The sequence below is a fragment of the Dioscorea cayenensis genome, chromosome 18 (assembly GCF_009730915.1).
Source record: "Dioscorea cayenensis subsp. rotundata cultivar TDr96_F1 chromosome 18, TDr96_F1_v2_PseudoChromosome.rev07_lg8_w22 25.fasta, whole genome shotgun sequence".
In the NCBI taxonomy this organism is placed as follows: Eukaryota; Viridiplantae; Streptophyta; class Magnoliopsida; order Dioscoreales; family Dioscoreaceae; genus Dioscorea; species Dioscorea cayenensis.
Window position 1 is genome coordinate 2,277,615 of NC_052488.1, and position 13,650 is coordinate 2,291,264.

Below are 13,650 nucleotides of genomic sequence, written 5' to 3' on the forward strand. Positions count from 1 at the left end.
TTTTTTAAAATATATATATGTTTGCCTAATACTTGAAACTAAGGATCTCAAACTAAGAAAATTGATCCGACTTGGAAACATTGTCTCGAATTGGAGATAATAGAATGCATTTGAAATGCAATTATTGTGGACTTGAAAAGTGGGGAGGGATAATTCGAATGAAACATCATTTAGCCGGCACTCATGATAACGTTGCTCCTTGCAAACAATGTCCAAATAATGTGAGAGAAAATTTTACCAAGCTTTTAAAGGAAATGGAAAGCCAGAAAATTTTAGATGGGAATGAATGCTTTCAAGAATAAGTTGGAGAAGATGTTCAATGCGTAGGAGGGAAAGGAAAAGGAAAAGCTATGGATGCCTTTATCATCAAAGAGAAGGGAGTCAAGCAACAAACTATAAATGCAATGGTTAAAAAAAGAGAACCGGTTGTCCAGAGTATTTGCAGATTTTTGTATGGGCATGCTTTGCCCTTTACTTTGGTAAAAAGTCCACTATTTTCTTCAATGATGGAGATGGTTGGTGAATATGGGAGAGGGTTAAAACTTCCTTCCTATCATGAAGCTAGAGTTTCATTTTTAAAAAGGAAGTTGATAATGTGAACTCAATGATGGAGAAGTATAAAAAGGAGTGGAAAAAGATAGGATGTACTTTGATGTCTGATGGATGGAGTGATCGGAAAAATAGATCTCTCATTAATTTTTTGGTTAATAGCCCGAGTGGAACTGTTTTCCTTAAATCTGTCGATACCTCAGATGTAGTAAAAGATGCTCAGAAGTTGTTTGAGTTGCTTGATTCAATTGTGGAGGAAATTGGGGAGGAAAACGTTGTGCATGTGGTGACCACTAGTGCTTCTTCTTATGTGGCTGCTGGTGATTTGTTAATGCAGAATAGAACAAAATTATTTTGGTCTCCTTGTGCTGCACATTGCATTAACCTGATTTTGCATGACATGGGTGAATTGCCAATTTTTAGAGATGCTATAAAAAAAAAAAGCAAAGGTAGTGTGTGTTTACATCTATCGACATGTTTGGGTTCTTAACATGTTTAGAAATTACTCCAAGAAGAAAGAATTGAAGAGGCCGGGGGTTACAAGATTTGCTACATCATTTCTCATTTTGAAAAGTATTGATGACTCTAAACTTGCTCTTAGGGCAATGTTTGCATCGGAAGAGTGGGCTAGATGTTCTTATTCTCCTAATATGGAGGCAAAGAAAGTAGAGGCAATCTTATTATTGGATGACAAGTTTTGGAAATCTATTAAGTATTGTTTGAAGTGTGCAAGTCCTCTCATTAAAGTTTTAAGACTTGTGGATGGTGATGCAAAACCCGCAATGGGTTACATATATGAAGCCATGGATAGAACAAAAGAACAAATTGCTCAAAATTTCAATTGTCAAAAGGCAAGATATGAACGCATTTGGCATATTATTGACACAAGATGGGATTTGCAACTCCATAGGCCACTTCATGCGGCGGGCTATTTTCTCAATCCCAAGTAAATTTACAAAGTATTTTTGTTAATTTTCATTTTCAAGTTTGGCTAATTTTTACTTTCATTGCATTGAATTTTATAATTTTGTAGGTTCCAATATAGTGATTCTTTCAATGCGGACATGGAAGTAAAAATGGGATTGTACAAGACAATAGAGAAAATGTATCCCGATCTTGCAACAAGAATCAAAATTGATCAACAATTAGAAAAGTTTAAGAAAGCGGAGGGATTATTTGGCATGAGCATGGCTATTTTCACTAGAGAAAAGAAGCAACCTGGTAATTTATTTTAATTTTTAGATGAATTGTGAATTTTTTTTTTTTAGTTTTAGTTTTGCCAAAATAAAAAATCTAACTACCTATCTTATGTAATCTAGCTTTATGGTGGGAAAGTTATGGGGAAGAATGCAAAGAGCTTCAAAATCTTGCCATTCGGGTTCTAAGCCTTACATGTAGCGCCACAGGATGCGAAAGAAATTGGAGTGCATTTGAGCATGTGCATTCCAAAAAGAGAAACCGTTTGGAGCAACAAAGATTAAATGTTCTTGTGTTTGTCAAGTACAACATTCAACTTTAAGACAAGAAAAAAGGGAGAAAAGAGGTGAGACATATGATCCAATTTGTTTGAGTGATATGGAGTCGGATGATGAGTGGATCACTGAAGTAGAAGATGCTTGTTTACCCCAAGACAATTCATGGATGGATATGAATGAATGTTTTGAAGATGATGGAGGGCTTGGATCGAATAACAAAAGAAAACGAGGTAAATAACTCACTCTCTAAATGCATAAGAATTTATTATTTAAAATATTGAATTCTAATATTTTATATAATGCATAATGTATTTTATATAGGACCAAGAAACTTAAAACTTGATAGGAAAAGAAAAGGAAAAGCCTTTGTAGATGAAGAGGAGGTAGAGGAGGCAGATGATGATGAAGAAGCTAATTCAGAGGAAGAGGAGCAAGAAGATGTTATGGTAGAAGATGATGATGATGACGATGAAGGGTTACAAATTTGAATGAGTGTTGATATGGCATCATGGATATGAAACTTATAATTTGATAGTTTGAGCAACTGAGTTTGGGCCTTTGAGTTTTTTTAGTTTTTAAAATATTAACTTGGTTGGTGGATAAGTGTTTTGAACTAAGTTGTTTTTAATTATATATTTTATGTTTAATACATGACTTAGAATTTTTTATTTTTTATTTTTTTGGCATAATCATGTTATATATATATATATATATATATATATATATATATATATATATATAAATGTTGAACCGAATCTTACGATTCGATTCGATTCACGATTCTCGATTCGTAAATTTAGAATTTCGATTCACGATTCGAATCTCGATTTGACTACCTTAGCTATTTTAGCTATTACATCAACAACTTTGTTCACTGAACGCCTAACATAATCGCATTTAACTTTGGAGATAGAAGATAACAAAAAAAAAATTTAACCTTGATTATGAATGAACCAACTTGAGTCCATTGTCCACATCTTCACAATGCTTCACATGAGGAACCACCAAACCCAAATCAGTATCTTTCTTAGCTTCACAATCAAAAGTTGGTGGTGCATGATAACAAGGCTCCATTGACAAATCTCTAGTGCATGGGACACCATGCAACACCTTATACTTATCAGGCCTTGATAAAATCCATGGCTTCATCCCTCCAAGACTCTGTGCAACATAACCAAATGTAGACAAAGAACTAGTCATCAAAACATTGCTGTAACTCAATAAATACATCTCTGCCAATGCTTTCATATCATGAGAGCTCTTCTCAGTCTGTTGATGTTCTTCATGGCTTGGTTGATACACACTTATGATCTCTCCATCCACTGTTGCTTTCTCCCAATACATGTTCTTAATCTTATCAAAGAATTCAGAGCTCAAAGAAGTTATAAGAACACTCTTTGATCTTGTACTTCTTGTGATATTCTTCACTGAAACTGTGACATTAGGCAGTAAATCCTCTTTCAAAGCACATGAAATAATTTGCTCTAGAACAAGCTCAGAAGGAGTTTTCTCATTAAGAAATATACTCATCGCCGGATCGAAAACCCTAATTTGAACACCTAACCTTTGCTCAGCATGTGCAAGGTAAGATGAGTAGTACCTTGTGATCAACCCCCACACTGAATTTGTTGGGTGGAATAGATACCTTCCCAAGTGATGGAACACTGTGTCTTTCTCAGGGAAAAGTAGGTCTAACTCTTGTTTGTATGAAGGCATGAGGAAAAAAGCAGGCAAGAAGTACTGGTTTGATTGTGTTTTTATCCAAGTAATGTTATCAATGAAACCATGGTGATATTCATCACAAAAGAAAAGCTTGTCATAGTGATTGCTACCATGAGATAGATCAAGAAAAGCATAATTAGTAGTACTGTTTCTTGTTGAATCCCTTACCATGTTTCCAAAGCTCAAGTGGTGTAAATGATTGTGAGGGAAGTCTAAAGGAAGAAGCCATGAAGATAGAGGAAATGGTTCACAAAAAAGGTCACTCATATCCATGCCACTCTGAGTGAGAAGAACTCTATTAGAAAGGATAGCATAGAGAAAACATGAGACTAAGGTTATCATCCTGTTTCCTAATCCACTGTTTGGTTGATTGATTAAATACTTGCATTCTGATTGCTCATTATTGTTCTTGTTCCCTGACTTGAGATCATCAATGGCTTTGTTATAATGTTCAGTATTCGGACCGCATTTTTTGTGAAGTTTTTCGTATTTTCGAAGTCTTTGGATGAGATATGACGAAGGTTTGTGGGGAGATGAATTGGTGAAGAGCATGGAATTGTACCTGCTCTTGCATGAGTCTTCATCAAACTCATCTGATAAAAGACCTCCAATAAACTTGTCTTTGGATGGGGCATTGGAGAAGGTTGAGATGTCATCTTCTTGACCTGAAAGAAATGATCAAGATTTATTAATTTATAGCACTTAGAGTTAAATGCTATACATTTTTTAATCTATATTTAGAAGTAAATGTAATATTTTTTTTTTCTTATATTTTAAAAATATTTAATATAATAATTATGTACTGGTAAAGTTGGCTGTCTTACAGGGCAAATGTTGGGTAGAGGTTCATGATACTAGTGTTATTTAATAAATTGTTCCGGTTGTATACATATAGGGTTAAGTCATTTGAGTATGTATTCCAATGTATTGTTTATTAGAAATATTTACTTATAACTATTGGATGATGATCTTATGTAAAATTACTATATATAATTATTGTTTGGTACTTTTTTTATATTATTTTGTACTATTCAATAAATGCTCATTAATAGACTGTACCAATTATAAACTAATATAATGGATAAGGACGTCCCTAAATAATGTATTTTCATATATATGTATATATATAATTTTAAAAAATTTTATGTCCATTAACATTATTACTATTTAGTATTTACAGAAGTAACACAAATTTTGGTTTTAACTTTTTCCAAATTTTACTTATTTATTATTTAGAGTTTTTTACAATTTTTGTTTCTTTTGAATATTTTGAATATTTATTTTTAAGTAAAAATAAAAAATAAAATGGCCTGGCCTGGCCTGGCACATCAAAGGCCCAGCCTGGTTGGTGTAGGCCCATGCATGCTGGAACAATTCTTGGGCTTGGTGGGCCATGCCAGCCCGCTTGACGCCTTTGGCTTCCCATGTAAAATGATAAATTTATCGAAACCAGTGATATGGCCAAAATTTAATAAATGGTGGTTGATGTGACAAGTTAACTATCTTATTTATTTCAAAAATAGTTTCTTGAATATTACTGTAAAAAAAATATGAGAAAATCATTAAAATAATATTAGTATTTCAATGGGTATGTTGACTTTGACGGCTAGATTTGAGATTTATGATGAAGAATAGAAAACACAAACATATTAAAATTTTAACCAAAACCATTCGATTTAGATAATTAGCGGTAATAACCCTTAATTTTTTAGAGAAAAAAAATGACGAAAGTTAAAATTTTACATAGAGAAAAACTCAGGAAGAGTTTGAGCGCTCATATGGACCAAATAAATCAAGGTGAGGGTGCATGAAGTATTAACACCGAATACACCCCTTAACTAATTAAAAGATTGTCCTCTTTATCAATAAATAAATAAATAATAAAAAACGACTAGAGGTCACTTATGAAAGGGGCTTATAAGTCCTTCCCTCTAAATTTTATATCTAATTCAAAATTGACCAAAATAGGTTTCTCCCACCTCCGTTATATGATCATCCAATATATATTTATTCTATTATTTATAAGCCTAGCTAACTTTAAGTTATGGGTGTGTATGTGTGTATATATAAATATTGAGTTCTTTGACCAACAAGAGCATACAAATTTTACGTATATATATTTCGTCCCAATACATTCAATAAACCTCTTTCCCAATCCTCATATTTATTTTTAATCTTGTTCGTTGAGATTTCTCATCCAATAAAAATAAATATGAGAATTTGAAAAAAAAAATTCAAAAACAAAATAATCAGAGATGACCATGGAGAGCACAATGTACTCATGCATAAAAAGAAGGCAAGATATTGAAAAACATTAGTTTATATACATAATTTTATGATCAAATGCTGAAACATTCTTCTAAAATTTCCTAAATCTTCAAAGCATGAAAATTATTAATGTATTTTTGGTTTTGAGATCATCTTAAACATACTCATACATATGTTTATTTATATCTTTTTTATACGCAATATATATATATATATATATATATATATATATATATATATATATATATATATATATATATATATATATATATATTTATTTAAGAATCCAAAAAAACAATAATCAAGGATCACTACTGGCTTTAAACTTAAACAATAAATAAATAAATAAATAAAAACAAAGGATAGAAAGATCGATGAATAAACATACCTTTATTCATGATCGGAAGCTTAGTTTTGTCGAAAAGAGTCCATTGATCTCCTCTAAACAGAAAGGCAGAGACAAGTATGAGAAGAAGCATGAGGAAGGCAAATGGTGCAACATCAATCTCACAACAAAGACATGAAGCTTTACTCCATCTCTTCTGCTCACTTTGATGATCACCATTTGAATCTTCTATTTGAAAATGTTGATGATGGCTTGGAGATGCTTGTTTATTTGGGTGTTTTGCTTCCATTCTTGTAGCTTCCTTCTTCTTCAACAAAATGAGAGCTAGCCATTGTTTATATACATGAATAGAGGTTTTATATTAAAATATATTATTCATACCCTTCCAAATATAAATGAAATCGATTAGGGTAAGATAATTATTAAAATAATTGTCTTTTTCCACACATTGACTATCCCATTTATCATAAAAATATCCATAGTAAGTCTTAGAGTAACTAATAGCCAAGTATCGGTTAATTTTTAAAATATAAATTTGAATATATAAGCCTGGGATTTTCATCCTATAAGCTTAAGTTTCAAGGTTGAATAAGAATCAAATAATATGTTTTATTGATATCTTATATAACATTATAACTTGATTTATTTGATTTTTTTTTTTTTAACATAACTAGATAAACTAAACTATATCCTTAAAAGGATGTATTTAAGGATATAATTATGAAATCTAAGTTATTTAAAAAACAATTGAATATATGAGCCCGTGGCTCTCATCCTATAAACACAAGTTTTTAAATTGAATCGAGCTCAAATAATATGTTTGATTTGCAGCCGTAAAAAGAATATAAAAATTAAAATATATTTTCCAGACACAAATTGATTTAAATGCAAAGAAAGAATTGAGAATCTCTACTATGATTGCCAAAGAGTTCATAACCTAACAACATTAACCTCACTGTGAAAAGCATGGTGTGGGACGTTCAAGAGTCCTAAGTTCAAGTCCCCTGGGATGTAGTGGTGATAACCAGTCCCCAATGTGGGTATGAACATGCAGCCCAGACTCTGCGTCACCGTGAGGAGTGTGGATAAGATGATGAATTCCCGGTCTGTATGCACACCCCTTACTAATTGCGCTTGTCGCATTTGTATATTTAAAAAATAAAATAAAATAAATAATAATAATAATAATAATAATAATAATAATAATAAACCTCCACTGTGATTAATGTTTCACTATGAACAACGTGTTATTTTCTAGCTTTAGATCATTTAGACTTCTCAAAGAAGTGATGAATGGTTGGCAATGTTGACTTTATTGGGTTCATTAATTGCTTTAACTAAAGCATGTGCAATCTTAAGTTATTCAACTTAGAGCCATGCCACAAGTCTTTCATAGTTATTCTTATTTCTTTAATTTAATCACTTGAATTGAGGATTTGATTTGTTTAATTATTCGTTTTGTTTCTTTGCATTTAATTAAACTTGCATGTGCCTTGAGATCCAAACATATTAAATTGACTCGTTATTATGGTCAATTTTTTTATGCATTTTTAGTGTTTGAAAGCTGTAATGGATTATGAAGCCTTAGGCATATGATCATATGAAGTATTTTATTTATTTCCCAAAGTTGCTTGCAAAGGTTTGAACCTTATCATTCTGTACATTTGACACTTACTCCAAATTGATGAAAATTTTATTTAATTATTATTAATAAAATAAATATTTTCAGATTAAAATTATTTAATTAAATAAATTTTGAAAAAGAGTTTGCTAGCCCCGGCCACTGATATTTGGGTGTATCTTCTGATGGTTGGTCAAGTAAAAAAAATGTTGTATTTTTAGGTACATCATTATGGATTGGATTAGTCTTTCTAGTAACTATCCTTAATTCTCTCATCTCTTGATTTCTTAGACTTCTTTGGTATTTCCCCGATCTAAAAATGTCACTTAAAAAAAAAGGATCCATATTGTAAGAGTGAGACACATTAAGATTCAATCTGAGTTGAGTTCCGAAGATAAAATATATAATTAATTCTTATTAATTGATATAATAATAAGATTATCTTAATTGGAATTATAATCTATAGTATCTGGTCCTGCGCAAATATGATCCAGACGCATATATGATATATCATATATGCGTGGACCGTGAACTATATGCGTGTGTATCATAAACGAAGAAAAATGCGGATATGGTTGAATGGTAAAAATTTCTCTTTGCCAAGGAGAAGATGCGGGTTCGATCCCCGCTATCCGCCCATAGTGAAGTAATGTACTCTAATAAAAAAATAAAAATAAAAAAATTAGGTATAGTTGACTACGATAGTATCGTAGTTCTATCTTCCCCTCTTTTCCTCCCATCCAAACAAAAATATTGCGGAGACAGGATTTGAACCTGTAACCTCAAGGTTATGAGCCTTGCGAGCTACCAAACTGCTCTACTCCGCGCTAAAGAACTGGGATGGGCGATGAAAGATTAGATATGCCTCTCTACCATATCTATACAAATAGAATAGTCTATTTATAGAGAATGGTAAAGAGGACCCTCTATGATCACAAATCATGGAGATCTATACAAATATGAAAGAAAGGCTATTTTGACCCTTACCAACTTGATCTTATTGCGCCCGGTAACAAACATGCATAAACCATTTCACGAAGTATGTGTCCGGATAGCCCAAAGTCTCGATAGTTAGCTCTAGGTCTTCCAGTCAAAAAACAACGTCGATGAAGACGTATAGGTGTACTATTACGTGGTGACGATTGCAATTTCCTATGAATTTTCCATTTTTCACTCAATGGTAGAACTTTGCTTATTTCTTTTTTTTTGAGGATCGACGAATCAACTGATATTTCTGTTCCAGTTTGTGCCATTTCTTCTCCCTATAAATCAAACTTTTTCTTGCCATAATGTTTTACATCCAAAACATAACATATATACTACATCTTAATTCTATCCCCCAAATATCTCTCATTCTCAAACTCCTCTTTGATGGACATTTGGCTATCTTCAATTGGTTCATCCTAGCCACTAATTGGATTTTTGACTCTCTCTCTCTCTCTCTCTCTCTCTCTCTCTCTCTCTCCCTTTGTTTTGTCAACCCTAGCCACCAACGACTGGATAACCCTAACAACCATAATCAACGGTTGGAGCTGCCACTCTTTCTCCCTTACTTTTCAAATAATCTCTGCTGATAACTAATGATCTAAAATCCTGCATTGTTATAATTGAAGTGGAAGTGATGCAGGATAGGATGAGATTAAATGTGATTTTCAATGTTTAACATTGAAGAATCAATACTGTTATATCCTTATTTTAATGTTTCTCCTTACATAACCTCTATAGATTGTGAAGCCGACTTCGGATTCATCTGCCAAGCAGGATGATGTCATTGAAAATGGAACTCTAATTCAGTTATAACATATGAGGTCCCATAGATGGTTGCATAATCATGTGCATATTTCGCCAATATTTGGTGATAAGGAGTTCAGTAAACATTTTTTTTTTCCCTTTCCTTGGTTTGATTTCCATAATCTCCTTGTTCTTACTTTCTTTGGCAAAATTGATTTTTCCTTGAATCATTTGTAGCCTTTTATGTAGTGTGGCTACTTATTTCAGTGGAATTCTATTTAAATACTTCGCCTCAACAATTAGGCCTATGTGTGGATTTGTTATTTTTCCCCGTTAATAATGGATTAATTGTCTCTAAAGGGCATTTGATCTTTTGCATGAATATGTTTGATTTTTTTTTCATAAGATGATTCATTAGTATTTTAAAGGTAATATGGGTTGTTGTTCATCATTAGTTTAAGCAATTGTACTTCTGAGGAAGGTTTATGAAGAAAATTAAATACAAAGTTTTCTGAGATGGTTTTGGTCATTATGTAGAAGATAAGATTTCTTTAAACATGTAAATTCACATCGGATTTTGTTCTGAGTTCATATCAGTTGCCAATCTATGGTAGAAGCTTCCCATTCATAATCTGATAAAATTCCTGCTTCCAATATGTGATTTGGTTCACAAATCTAACTAAAAGTTAAGAAGTTTGAATTTTTCATCCGTTTACCTATCCATGTTTACAAAATTTTGAATTTCAACTTAGCAATGCAAGGTTCTGAGGTGTAATCATCTAAATTTACTCCACTTTTCCTGCATTTCATACTGACATAGTATAATTTGAGTTTGCCAATATATAAATATATGTGAGTGTGTGTGTGGATTCTGATATTGAAAGTTTACAATATCTCTAGCTGTGTGCAATAATTGATAAGAGATATTTGTTTGGATTTTTCTTGGAGTTTCATTTTCTATATATATATATATATATATATATATATTATAACCAAAGTACGGCCTATGGGCCCATTAGATGCACTTATGCACAGGTGTGTCACCTCATTTTGCAGTTAGGCTTGGTTTGATTGAAAGTATGAAGTTGAATGACACATACTAGAGATAAGATTGTGGTACTTACTGAAATAGGATGCTTAATTGATATGTTAGTAGGGTTGTACTCTTTTGATAAGAAATTAGTGACTTATCATTGAAAATCCAGTCCTTTGTTTTTTATTAATTGATTTTAATTGTATTTCCCAATTGAATTCATGTTTATAGTCCCCACTTTTTGACTTTTGATGTACTTATACAGGGATAATGTGATTTTTTGCAAAGATATGACACGTACTGGAGATAAGATTTGACTTGATTCTTTGCAAAGATTTTATGTAATCTTGTGACTCTGCTGACATCTTCACATTAGTTGAATTTTTTTGACTTTTTATATACTTATATAGGAAAAAAAATAATTATCCTTTATTGGTTATAAAAGTATGTGACTGCATTGTAAGAAAGTGAGAATTTTTTAGATTTGATCAACCATACACATCTTACACCTTGACGGATTAAGCTATTCGAAATCAGGCAAATTTTATTTGTACGATCTTTTTATTTGATAATGTTAATAAATAGCATTCTTGAAATTCATTTCATTATGTCCTTTTTTGAAAAAATAGTGATGATCAATTGAAACTAACAATAATGATTAATTAGGATCAGATTAGCAAGCTATTAGTTTAATTCCACCAATAATTTGACATTTGTTTATTAAGACATGGGCACGTTCTAACACAAAAAAAGGAAAGAAAGAAAGAAAAGTTGTTTGATGAAGCAATCACTACTGCAGATTAGGTCTTCCTCGGCGTTTTTGTTGACCTTTGGCGGCATTTATAAACGCTAGTAAATCACTCCAGGGAGACTTTGGAAAACGGCGAAGAAAACGCCGGGCAAACCAACATTGCTGAAGTAGCGCCGTTTGATGTCCGAAAATGCCGCTAAGGTTAGCGACGTTTGATCGGAAAACACCGGCAATGTTGAAGCTGATTCTTCGAGAGTAGCCCGGTTTCACCGGCGTTTAACATATAAACGCCACAAATGTTCCGCCGTTTATCAATAAAAATGCCGGCAAAAGTACATAGTTGAACACTGATTTTTTGATTTATTGGCGGCGTTTTAAGTAATAAAATGGCGCCGAAGGGCCGGCATTTTCTAAATAAAACGCCGCGAAAATATGACGGTCCATATATTTCTTTGTTAATTATGCCGGCATTTTAAATAAAAATGCCGATAATATGATAAATCCTGTAATATTTTTTTTTCAGATTTTTGCATTTAATTCCTGTAATAAATTTGAATATTACCTAAAATCCAAATTAAACTTCTAGATTGTCCATATATTAATAAAAAGAAATATGAAAGCAATAAATAATATACAATCTTGTATGTGAATGCCATAAAGATATAAAATTTAATCAACTTAGAGATCTTCAATCTCATTCACAATCACAAGTATTTGACAAAATATGATAGGTACAATTGCGAGAAAATCTCATAGACACCAAGAACATTCAAAGTTCACATAAAATCTCATAAAAAAATGGGGAAAAAAATCAAGCATTCATCGGTCTTGATCATCGAACCTCCTAAGAGTGCATCAATGTTTTGGAGAAGCCTGATTCTGCAAGAATAATTCAGAGTATTAGTATTAAACAACACACAACATTATATGTTTAATGTACAATTACCTGAACATGCACACTAGACCTGGCTGTGTTAGCCTTAGGGGTCTGAGATCCAATGCATTGATTTTACAATAATTAGAATTACATGTTTAAAATATAATTTGGCAATAGAATTATTAGGAATGGACCAATAAATAAGTACTAGAAACTTATAGAGAGTATCACCAAATCATACACACACAAACACATAAATAAAATAATAACTTATGATTATGGGAATATCCAAAGTATCTGATTACTACTTTACAAGTTTGAAATACCTGTGATTGAGAAGATGATCCACCTATGGTAGGCAGGGGGATAGTCGCTCCTGGGAATTGCTATTGCAAGAAAGTATAAAGAGCGTTGTAATTAGCACGTTCTCGCCCAAGCTCATCTTCCATCTTCTGGAACTTTTCATTCATCTGTTGGCAAAATTCTATGCACTCAGATGAATGACCACCACATGTTGCGAGACGATGACTACCTGAATGGTTGTAATATGAAGTAGGTGTAGGACCCAATCCAAGACCTCTTACTCGGCCATGTCTCTCTTTTCCAATCACATGAGTCAAAATTTCTATTTCAACCATTCCCTCATCCCCATCAATTGATTTATATTCAAATAGTTTTTCATTTGCCTTTTCCTACATTTATGTAAATGACTTTTAGCAAATGTCATTTCTGAAGAAATCAATAAAAGGAAGAATAATGGCCAAATACTTAGTACATAATCTCTTTTATCTCTTTATTCAAATATGAGCCATCTTTTTTAGTATGGGTTGTTTTGAAAAACTCAAAACGTCCTATTTTCTTTCCACTTAAAAGCTCCTAAATCAAAAAAATATAGATTAGTAATGGTTACCATCAAAGCATACTCTTTGAAAAAAATCATACATAGCCAAATATTGAATCTTGAAAGACTTCACAATTTTTTATTATTTCCTTTTCTTTTCTCGCAAAAATTTTTGAACCAGAAGTGTGTGTGTACTTTTGTTGCTTTCTCGAGGAAACCCCAACTTTTTATGATTCCTGCATAATAACATGAACATTAAATTACATATATAAGATACCATGATTATTACATTTAAAATAAACAATATATTATTTGAACCTCCCCTTTCCTCGAATACCAAAAATCAACTAACTCTTCCCATTGCCAGCTAACAGTCCCTTCTGGATGCTTCTCTTTATTTGCTTGCAGCCCATCCTCTCTTTTGAAATATTATCTC

General features: G+C 32.2%; 2 protein-coding genes and 2 non-coding genes across 4 annotated transcripts; 2 read left to right on the top strand and 2 right to left on the bottom strand.

Moving 5' to 3' along the window:
- The first annotated feature begins 607 nt into the window (after nt 1-607).
- On the top strand, nt 608-2,068 carry LOC120282190. The gene is made up of 4 exons (XM_039288948.1): nt 608-876; nt 1,049-1,495; nt 1,583-1,770; nt 1,869-2,068. The coding sequence occupies exons 1-4, from the start codon at nt 608-610 to the stop codon at nt 2,066-2,068; spliced, it is 1,104 nt and encodes a 367-aa protein (XP_039144882.1).
- Nucleotides 2,069-2,966: 898 nt separating this feature from the next.
- On the bottom strand, nt 2,967-6,649 carry LOC120282193 (galactoside 2-alpha-L-fucosyltransferase-like). The gene is made up of 2 exons (XM_039288950.1): nt 6,403-6,649; nt 2,967-4,411 (listed from the first exon to the last, which is right to left on the bottom strand). Exons 1-2 carry the CDS (start codon nt 6,647-6,649, stop codon nt 2,967-2,969), a joined length of 1,692 nt encoding a protein of 563 aa, XP_039144884.1.
- A 1,897-nt stretch (nt 6,650-8,546) lies between these two features.
- TRNAG-GCC lies at nt 8,547-8,618 on the top strand. The gene has a single exon. It is a non-coding gene; the product is annotated as a tRNA-Gly (tRNA).
- Nucleotides 8,619-8,734: 116 nt separating this feature from the next.
- On the bottom strand, nt 8,735-8,808 carry TRNAM-CAU. The gene has a single exon. It is a non-coding gene; the product is annotated as a tRNA-Met (tRNA).
- Between the last annotated feature and the right edge of the window lie 4,842 nt (nt 8,809-13,650).